Genomic DNA, 11571 nt, shown 5'->3' on the forward strand with positions numbered 1-11571 from the left:
CAGATATTTTGCCTTCCACTGAATTAAGCTCCGCCGCGAGCCTCCCTCTTTGCCAAGGGAAAATAAAGTTGCCTCCAATTCGATTACGCTCGACTTTGCGCATTTTTGTAGGAAAAAAAAAAACAAATACGACTCGAGATTTACAAAATATCGTCGTAAGACGCGGCAGCGTCCTACGTGACCACGTAGTTTTAAAGACGAGATATTTAATTCCATGTAGATATCGTTAAGTTGACCATTCTCTTTCATATATGGTGCTGCAAACGAACGTGTTATAACGGGTAACGTTGTTTCCCGCAGCTTTTAGCTGGCAAGTTAAAGGCGGAAACGTACCTGACTGCTTCAATCAATCCTTTACGTATGACGTTTTGTTTGTTTTTTTTTTCTTCGCGTAGCGAGTTCACCAAGTATTTACCAAGTATTACGCAACCGATCATTCCTTTCCCGTAATTATGACGCTCGATGACAAAGAGAATTACCAAATTAACTCAAGCTCTATAATCGTCGTTCTAAACGAGTTATAGATTAGTTATTGTAATGTTACTTACCGAAGTTACGGAAGTCAATCGCGAAAGAATTACACCGAGACGGTAACGTTCTCTCCTCCTTTTTTGCGTTAACTTTTGTTCGTAGAGATTTTCGCTCGAATCAATCTTGCAAGGTGTAAATGACTACGTTTACATTTACAAGTTACATCGAAACGTTGCTTTTCTGTGGATTTTTTAAAATTTTATTAAACAGTAGTCGTTATAATAGTGAAGTATCATATCGCGTAACGATAAACTCCAAGCGTATTTTTCTCTTTTTTTTTTGTTATCGAGGAATTGTAACTCGCTGTTAGAAGGGAAAAGAGAGGTGTTTACACGCAGTAAAACTAATTTTCTATGAAGACGTGATTTTTTACTTGTAGAAAGGTATTCTGGAAATATTTTTTACTCCACGACAGCTAGTTGTATCACGAACGAACGTTTGTCTTACACACACGTTGACGGTGTGATGTCTCGGCCGCGCGCAATAAGGAGGATATATCGATTCCTAGCGATTAGTACAATTTTTATAGTTTTTCAAGGTGTAAAACGAGAGAACGAACGAAGCAACTGAGCAGTTGGAGTAATTAAAGGCTAGTTTACCGTCTTTAAATGTTACAGAGAATTTACATAGAAGATCACTGTGCGCGCACAGAGTATTCCTTGGATATCTGTAAATTGGAATAAATAAGATGTGCAATGTGACGCGACTGCTCTGATTTTATCCTAAAATTACAAAATGGCAAAGCAAATTTTTCGAGATATAAACTACAAGTATTACAAATATTAGCCGTATTAGAGGTATCGCTATAAGCACCATGGAACATTTTGCTAGATCAGTGCGATCCGTATGAAAGTTTACGAGTGAAAGACAACTCGAGCGACAAAGTGATGGGTTTTACGTTTGATGAAAAAAAACCGTACGGTCAAATTTACAGAACGAGAAATTATGCATAGGTACTGTAGTATTATATATTAGAGTTTACTCGAGTATAGCTTTTGCTCCAGTAATTATATATATATATATAAAACGGCAACTATTATCGACGGTATTTCAAAGAAAGGATCGCAGAGAGCAAATTAAAGTAGCTGTGAGGATCAGTATGACGTTGTCGTAAGTGTGAAGTACTTAAGTACGTAGGAGTTATACGCAGCAAACGAGCGTTAAAGACGAGAGACAGAGAGAGAGAGAGAGAGAGAAGTATACCAAATCGTGTTGCGCACCGAGAGAAAATGTAATTAAATCCCGTAGTCCTTTCCGGATTCTCTCGGGTGCTGGAAGTGCGCGAAATCGTACACGATCGCGGGATAACTTAGTTTCAGTATACTCTCACTAGGTATTTTCTTGTTTTTTTTTTTATTTTTTTATTTTCGAGAGCAGCAATCGACCTTATACGATACTCTGCTCGCAGCTCCGTGCGCGGCAATCTCTCACTCGAGGAGAAAGTATCACGTAACTTGCGTTAAGAGCGAGATCGCGCGTTCAAGAATATGGTGCCAACACTCAACACCTTTAGGAGTACCGTGCGCATCGGCCGGTCGCCGGTCGCGGATTGTATTGCGGGACATGCGTGATTTTTTTATACGGCAGAGTGTGTGTGTAATACGCTAAGATTCCGCTTCCCGTCCCCCCCCCTCTCGTCCCCCCCCCGTTTTTATTTCCCCCGCGCGACGAGATCGCGCTGTTTTTTACCCCCGAGATGTGTCTATCTTTCAGTTTTTTTTCTTCTGCCGTGAGAATGTGCGCGGCGTGCGCGGGGAGCGGCTCCGCGCGCACGAATTCCTATCGCGACGTAGCGAGTAAAATCGAATACACGTTTGTCTGCCGTGGACTTAATTGTTGCAAAAGGCTGCTATATTATTTTATACAAAACTATGACGAATGCTGTTGCGATCCGCTATTTTTTATAGGGACGTTACATGGTGAACGGTGGTGAGCGCGTGTGTGAGCGCAGATAACTATAAAAAGTATTCTAAATAAGAAAATTAAAGTCTTAGCGCGCCGATGGTATTAAATAACAGTATGCTACAGTACATATAATATGGTACGTTGAAAAATGATATCTTCCTAGTGTTGATTTTCGGCACTCTATAATGACCTGCAGTCACATTTATTTTAGGGCGAACATTTGTCGTTCAAATAAACTGTATCTCTTGACGAATATTGTCTTTCCACGTGGAGCATGGTGTCTCGCGCGACTGTCGAAACCATTAAATAGAAAAATAATTCCAAGACGACATGTAGATTATTAACTAAAAATTAGCGCCTCGTTGTTACAGCTCTTACGTAGTTTGGATACTCGCGCGTTTTATCTATGTTCTATTTATACATTTAGTATGCGGCAAAGAATGATGCGAAGAGAGAGAAAGAGAGAGAGAGGTAAGGAGAAAAATTCCATAGACAAGAGATATATTCCGTACTTTATACATCGTATTTTATATCTTTTTAAAGAACCGCCGAGCCCCGAGATATAACAATTAGCGAAACTTACGTTGCTTAAGATTTCGTAAAGTTTAATTATAAACTTTCCATGTGTATTTCTTCGTATACTTCTGTTGTACGCGTCTGCAAGAGAGGAAATGTTATTATATAGTTATTTATACTCGGATACCCGAAGACTTCGGACGCTCGAGCGATCGAAAAGATACGTATATATTCCGCGAAGGTGTGAATTAATTAAGGAGGTTCAGGTGCTTCAAAAAAATGCAGCCAACCTCATGAAAATTTAATATATTGTTCTGCAATGCAAAATAGAATTATGTAAATTGTTTTGGAATTTTTCATGGCCTCGTTTTGAAAAAAATCGGCTCAAAAGAGCCAAGTCAGCATAGAATCCTACCGCGTCCCACTACTCCCCCCGATGAAGCACCCGAATCTCCTTAAATGGATACCTCGATCTATTTAATTAATACTTAAATAAATTAAAAGTACTTAATTTCCAATTTAGATTATATTAATGCATCGAGGAAATTATACGTACCTTGGTCGCTCGCGTATCCGAATCTCTGCTGTCCTGGATACGTTCCGAAAGTACGGGAAGTAATTATTAGCTCCACGCAAGCGCAGATATTGTACGAAGTATAAATCTAGAAACGTAGAATAAGCGTAAAGAGTCAATCATCTTCATACTTTCCGGTGTCGACTTGTAGGATGTCTTTTGAGAACATATTGTTGATTAACGATTAGATCTACAGAATCTTACGAAGGTTTGTTCTCACGTAAGTTCATTTACACGGACGACGTCCGTATTCAGGAATTGAGGCACTCGTTCAGTTTTGCTTCTCATCTGACGTTTATTCGTCGGAATGCCGGATTTGAATGCACACACGTCGGGATTCTGAGATACCGCAAACATAATTTCTCTTTAATTTCATGCGAATAGTGTTTTACAAATACCTATTCCAATTCGTATTTAATCTAATTTTCTAAACTTTTATCATAAATTTTTCACATTAAACCTAAAGGTGAGAGACAACTGGTGGGTGATTGTCTCGGAACATCCTACTCTGTGTACTCAATGTATATATTATATATATACACACACACGCATATATATATATATATATATATATATATTTATGCATGTACATAGTGTCAAAAAATATTCAACGCTACTGATACGCGTACTGGTATGTAACAGAAAATTTCAAGAGAGAATATATCGAAATTGTAGGTATCTGTAATATATTAATTATACTTGTATGAAAAAAGCCAATAGTACGACTTTACGGTATAATAATTTCGGACGTACATCACTCGTAATGCTCAATTATCGTTTATCATACGATTATGTAAACTTACGTTTATTACGTGATTCATGCATTCTGTCTTCTTTCTAATAAATTCCACCCACGCATGTAGCGCTCCGAATTAATTAATTAATTCATGTTTCACATCGATCGCAATACGTATATACGTACTTATATATTACAGTTACAATGTTGCTTGAACATCTTTATATACATGTATAATTTCATTAAGGAGAGTTAAGATTCTAACGTATTTTATTATCTCGACGAAGGAATATTAAAGCTCTTGCATATTCTAACGTGTTATTTCTACTTGTAAATTGGCGTTCGAGAGACTGTTTTGTTTCAGCGTTGACTAAACGTTAACAGTAAGACGATTATATTGATTAGAGATATATATACATATATATATATATATAAATATAATACATGATATTTATAGATACGAAATTGATAAGAGTGCAGTTGCATTTAATTGTTATAGAGTACAAGATATCAAAAAGCAGAAGGAACGCTTATACTTTAGGATTTGTTACACGATCTAAATGAGATATAAATTAATGAGATGCATTTTGTCATCACCGAGAAGTCAAGGGAGAGAGACGGAGAGACAGAGAGAGAGAGAGAGAGAGAGAGAGAGATATTGATATTGACGAATTAATTAAATGTATTCCGCGACGGATTAATGATTCGTGATGAACAAGTACGCGGGTGCCTTCCTTGTTCCGTGACGACAAAGTGCCACGTGTACGTTATCGAGGCACGTTGACGATGGCCTCATTATTACTGAATAATTGCATACATTTAAACTCGTATCGATACGTTATTGTACACGTATATATTGCCGTTGATAGTATTTTTGTAAGGCTTGACTTGCGTTCCCCGTGGACAAAAATTATCGCTTCTTGAAATTATACATCCTACGCGGATCATGCGCGATCGACAGTTGCTCACGGCAATAGTAGCCACGATAATCGTGGATCGTGGATCGTGAACGCACGAAGATTCTGTGTGAGATTCTGTTCCTCTAAAGTGTTACTTAAATAAAACGATCCCTACGTGCAAAGGAATTAATCAGTTGCCTCTCGTTCCACCACACACGCACGGCTTCGTTCCATTTGCTTTTAGTTGCACAGAATATGATTAATAATTCCTTTCTCTTTTTTTAAGCATTTTTCTGATTTGTAATTTTCTATAAAAATCCTTATATAATCCACATTTCTGTTTATAATTTACTGGATTTATACTTTACTCAGGAACAATAATCGCTTAACAAATCTGTTGGTACAAGAAAGATCCAATTTCTAAAAAATATTAAATATGAAAGAAAACGTTGTTTGTCACTTGTCATTTTGATCTATATCTTTTTTCAAGTATATCACAGTTTTTTTTTATTTCGTGCAGTGGTGGAAGAGGTACATCTTAATCTCAATTCTTATTGTATTCGTATTATTACGCGGTCTTGCGTTCACAAGCTCTTCTCTAGCGTGATATATTATCTCGTTAAACCGCAGATGTCAAATTATGATTGTTACAACGTCTGAGATGAGGAGTGCGTCTCAGAATATAATTGTATTACCGAACCGAATGATAGACAGTTATTCGATCATAGCGATCTTATTATAGATATATAGACTAACGTTATCAAAATTCATTATCCGAGATTTATTACGATTGTATTTATAGAAGTTGAATTAAGATGAACTATCGATATGTTCTTTTGCGAAGGTAGATATCGGTTTTGCTAAACCTCGAGTGGCCAATACGTGAGCTCAAGTATCGATTATGGTTTATGCGCAATTTTTCATCAGCACGCATACAAACGTAGCGTTACGTGGACCGATACGATGAAATTCCATCTATCGCCAGTCAGTATAATAAATGGAGTTTCATTGCGATCGTGGACATAGAGTCTCATATAAAATCATGCGGGTGACTTCCCGACGATTTCCATCCGACCTATTCTAACATAACTAATACATATCATGCGATATACAACTATGTACATTATTATACATTGTATATGACCAGTTTGTCGAGTGATTTCAAGCATCTCTTGTGCGACAGCATCAGCGGCGTGATCGATTTGTTCTCTTTTTTTTTCTTCTCCTAAATGCAGACGTTAAATGAAAAATTATTTAGCAGTGATTGACACATACGTACGCTTTTAACTGAGTTAATTGCAAAGATAATTGCATTTATTAACAGCTTTACGACACATTTGTGTTGAATAAAACTTTCGACGATTGCGCGAAAATTTTGCTTTCATCATTCAAGTTGTCGTTATCTCGAAGTCGCACTCGATCCTGGAATTTGTGAGCTGGCTCATTCTCATACTCCCATGTGCGAGTAATTAACAAGTTATACTAAAAACGATTAAGGTGTAAGTTAGCATAGATATACTACGTTATAACTCTCAATTACGAGATGTGCGCGACGTTAAAAATCAGAGGATCAATCGCTTAAAGCGTCGGCCGTGAAAGATGGGACGTCTGATTCTTCCAGTCTCTAGGCGTACTCTTCTTCGGCGGGTCAGTTTTTCAAGCGGATAGCGGTATATCTTTTCTCGGGCGCTGCTCAAGTGCGATTAGAGGAGAAGGAGAGGCAGCATAAGTTTATAATTATTCCAAACGCGTATTATTCCAATGCCGATCGCATCGTGGAGTTTACAATCGCGGATAGTAGTTTCTTATTGCAGATCGACGAGATCGCAGGTTGATTACGTGACAGGGAGTTTGTATAAATGTACATAGAGCGACGATATTATTAATAATCGGGAGACTAATAAGCGAAGTTTACTTTTGCGTTTTGTGGACCGCGAGTGGTTCCGCGACATGCTGACGTCTGACGCGGCAGAAATCAAGTTAGACAAGTGTGGATTGCATATGTAAACGCAAAAAAACGTATTATATATATACATACATATATATATAATAATAATAGTAACAACAATAAATTAGACCGATTCATTACACATTTGTTTCTGGTGTCTCTGTGATCCCTTGCCTCGTCGATTCTTAATGCGAGCGAGGACTCTTCATTGATATTGAGCCAGCAATCGCAGAATAGGCCTGGACACCATTTGCACGGAGGACTTTCCCCACATGAAGTCGTAATGATTGAACGTGGCGTTCGAGGGAGTCTTGTGATGAAACACGACGCTGTTGAGCTTCGTAGACAGAAGTTTCACGTCCTTAAACAATCATTTAAAAGGGATCGTAATGAATGAGGTGGAGTTTAATGGACTTTTGAATTTGTACGTTTGTATGTTTAATTTTTACTAGATTTGACCGTCAGTTAAATGTAATTTCTACGAGAATAATTTATTGTTTAATATTGTTTAATATATTGTTTAATTGGAACCTACCTTTGTAGTAGCCAGCCAGTCGTTATCGCTACTGAAGAGAGCAATCGGCGCTGTGATCTTCTCCAATTGGTAAGCCGGCGGTACCGTTGAATTGTACATTTGAAGATTCTTATCGACACTACCGTAATCATATTGTCTAAAGGTCCCTAAAGTATTTTAAAATTTCTTCAGAATACAATACATAATTTCATGACACAACATTTGAAATATTTTAATAATAATTTATTCCGTTCATTCTCTAGATGAGCAGCTATATCTGAAAAACATGTAGTTTTCCTTCCCTTTGTAATAATCATCACGTTACCTGTATTGATATATCCTTGACCGTAATGCACGAATTGTTTCCAGGAAGCACCGGCGGGAACGTGGCCTATGATGACTGTCAGGTATTCCTATTCGATGAAAGTTAATCGTAATACAAAATTAGATAATTAGCAAAATCGTCAAAATAGATGATGACGCGTGTGTCTTTTATATTCTCACCGTATTTAATTCCGCGCGACTGAACCCGGCGACCAGAAATAGGATGTTGCTGCAAATAAATTGCGTGGATGCCATACTCTGACAGAACAAATTCGACACGAATTTCCCCCAAGCAGACCGAGAACGAAATTCCGGATAGCCGAAGGTTTCGCCAATCCACTAAATCGAAAGAGAACCAGAGAAGTTAGAAACGATCATCGATTTTATCAAAATTTTTGGACGATTAAACAACAGCTTACCACACCGAGATACGTTAATTTAGCGAGTTTCGTCACCGGTCCGCGTATGTGACCGCTGAAAGCCGCCGGTGCCAGACCAATCATCAGAATGATTCTTGAATTGTACTCGGGTTTTTCTGACGCCATCACCCAGAACTGCGTGGTGCCTTCCGAGTGACCGATGTAGAAAATTCTCTCACGTCCCGTCGTTTGCGAAATGTAATCGATCTTCGCGGGAAGATCGTAGATACCGAGCTCGTGATAACTGAGGCACACGTAAGTTTCTTCACGATAATCCTTTTCTCTTTTTTTAATCTTTAAATTTTTACTTCAAGAGAGCTCAAACGTACATATTTTATTGTTTTTTCTGTTTTATCTAAAAAAAACTTAATTTAAATAGATTTGAAACTTCTTATTTTTCAAATTTGAACTTGATATCGAGAAAGCTAGAGAGCAACCTTATAAATGTACAATTATAAAACGCAAAATAAGAATTTTATAATTAATATTCTTTTCATTTACGTAGCAGCGTAAAATCACGGTCGGTGTTTCATTGAAAATTTCAGTTACCTGAAATCCCAGTAAGCTCGATCTTCTGGCGATAATGAGGTGTGATTTCTCGAATAAATATTGCCTCTATTATTTCCAAGCCACACGTCGTAGCCCGCATCAGCCAATATGTATGCTGAAAGTAATATGTTATACAACTTCATCGAGATAAATATTAATATCGAATACCCTAATACGGCAATTTTTCCAACAAATTTGAAGCGTACCTAAGGATTTCCCAGGACCCATAAGGACCCAATCAGCGGAGCTCCCTGCCAGACCATGTACCAAGAGTATCGGCGTTCTTATCTTGGATTTTATTTCCTGCTTATCATCCCGACCATGCGGTATTCGGTGCAGTTGCAGAGCGTAGCCATCCTCCGTGAAAATATCGTGAATCTCCAGAGGATATCCATATTTTCTCACCAGCTCGGGCTGCTCAATTAAAAAAAAACGCGCATTCATTTATTATTATATCATATTTAATTAAATTAAATGCAATTACATTTAAAGAAACCGGTTATTCTCGTCTCGCTAGAATTCGACGTACATGAGATACATTTTATTGAAGATGGAATTACGAGGGACGTTTAAAATATTACTACGAGACTTTTAATCGTTTAAACGTCACTCGGACAGCACTTGGCTTTCTTTGAAGAGTGCGTTGAAATGCCAAGAAGGTACAGCGCGTAAATGCCGCAATTGAAGGAGAGAGTAAGCCCGCGCGACCACATTATGTAAGCCACTTTGCGATTCGAACATTCAAGATTCCATTCGCCGTTGCAGCACGGTTCATCTCAACGTGGTGGCTCAATCATGTCACGGCAATCACGATGGGAAACCGTGGGAGTAGGCGACTTACCGTTGCGAGCGCGATGTCGGGATTGCCATCGGGCTTGGTGAACGCGTTCGTCGACGACAGGCAATGATTCAAGAGTATTATCGCGACGAGGATCCGACGCCGACGCGTTGTCGGCAGCATCGCGGCGGCACGGACGCAACAGAGAACCGAAAATCTGCCTCATCGTCATTTTATACCTATCACACTATGGCGCGCAGGAGGCGCGTGATAACGCCGCGCGTCCTTGCATCCTCGACCCTTGAAGAATCCGATTCGCCGGAGAATGGAAAGCAACGAGCAATTGTACATCGAGCGAGTGAATGAACGCACCTGGTCCCCGAGGTCCGCCGATCTTCGAAGCGTCTCTTTAGATTTTTGAGATTTTTATCAGGTTGCTCATATCGAAAAGAAATTACCGTGAATTCTTAGAAAATTCATTCAGAGTGGTTCAGAAATGCGTTTCAGAAATAAATATGCAGATTAATTGATATTGAAATTAAATGCATATGGAAATTTTTAATTCTGTATATAAGAAAAATTACTTTCTTAAATTCCGTATAATATGTGGGAAAGAATGAGATATATGAAAGCTTACAAAGCATTATTTAATTTTATTAATGTGGTTCCCATCTGGATATTTTCTAATAGTAGAGTGATCCTGATTCTCTTTATAAGACGGAGCAATGTTAGATTACAGATGTAAAAATTATACATATATATAATGATATTATAAATAAATCGTTATAATAATAAAAATTGTTGGATTCTGAAAAAAATAAACGATAATGATAGATGTTGCTTTTAATCATGATTGAATAGAGATCCTCTATAGAGGGTCTCTACGATTGAAAAGTTTATTTTAGATCCACATTTTGTGCTTATTGAAGTTGTGTATGTGTGAGTGCGAAATGTATTTTATTACTCTCTCTACCTCAGGGATCGTTTCTTTGTCATCGCATAAACATCACTCACAAACTAGGACATGATTTTAATGCTCGCACCGTTTCGACTCGCAGGTCGCAGTAGTCTGCAGTCCTACTGCGATCTTATCTTTGGCGTGTATATTGTGAAAGTGGCCGTCACACACAACTGGGCCGTTGTACGCGATGCAAGGCCGATTTCGTCAACTCTTTAAAGAAATTAGGAAAAGAGGTTTCGCTGGCCTTTTTATCGCGCGACGTTCATCATTCGCTCCTATTTTTTTTTTCCTATCTGCTTACCTGCATTTACGCGAGCAATCATGCGCATTGAGCAATTAAACCACGCTTACTAAAGTCACTGCAAAATGCTATCGATGCTACCAAAGTATTAGGAAAGCATATTTCAACGGAAAGCTATCCTTAAGTCAAGAGGCTAGATGGAACCAGAGCTTCTAATTCGGCCGACTAATCCGGTGCGTCACTCACGGAGAACACGGTGCGCGAGGAGGTTAAATGAATTGAAGTGAGCTGAGAATTTAAATTCGATCCTTTGACTTTAAATTCAAATTCAAAAGATTGAATTCGAAATCAAAGGATCCGATTGGTCAGTCTGGTATCAGGCGAACACGCTCGGCAGAAGATGACGCACGAAATTCGTTTGGCGCGAATTTTCAAAGCGCGATTCGTCTCGTAACACTTTAACGTCAATTCTTGTCAATGCGAAATAATAAATTTGCAGTTTCAGGAATTTACAGCTTAGGTTTATCTCTTGACTTGCAATCATTAATTAAAATAACATTTCATATTTAAGTTAGATTAGACAAATGTTACGAGTTACTTTCTCACTGCCGTGAGAACCATACTTGACTTGTAGTTCTTGGTTAGGTTAGGTTAGGTTTGTGGTAGCGGCAGTAGT

At 38.3% G+C, this 11571-nt stretch overlaps 1 protein-coding gene across 1 annotated transcript; it reads right to left on the bottom strand.

Moving 5' to 3' along the window:
• Window positions 1–365: 365 nt before the first annotated feature.
• Window positions 366–10473, bottom strand: LOC105287101 (lipase member K). Its single transcript, XM_011352528.2, has 8 exons — window positions 9757–10473; window positions 9122–9329; window positions 8916–9030; window positions 8367–8610; window positions 8128–8286; window positions 7949–8036; window positions 7645–7790; window positions 366–7470 (listed from the first exon to the last, which is right to left on the bottom strand). The coding sequence occupies exons 1-8, from the start codon at window positions 9874–9876 to the stop codon at window positions 7315–7317; spliced, it is 1236 nt and encodes a 411-aa protein (XP_011350830.2). The 5' UTR covers window positions 9877–10473; the 3' UTR covers window positions 366–7314.
• Window positions 10474–11571: the final 1098 nt, after the last annotated feature.

Source organism: Ooceraea biroi, chromosome 12 (assembly GCF_003672135.1).
Source record: "Ooceraea biroi isolate clonal line C1 chromosome 12, Obir_v5.4, whole genome shotgun sequence".
NCBI classification, from domain to species: domain Eukaryota; kingdom Metazoa; phylum Arthropoda; class Insecta; order Hymenoptera; family Formicidae; genus Ooceraea; species Ooceraea biroi.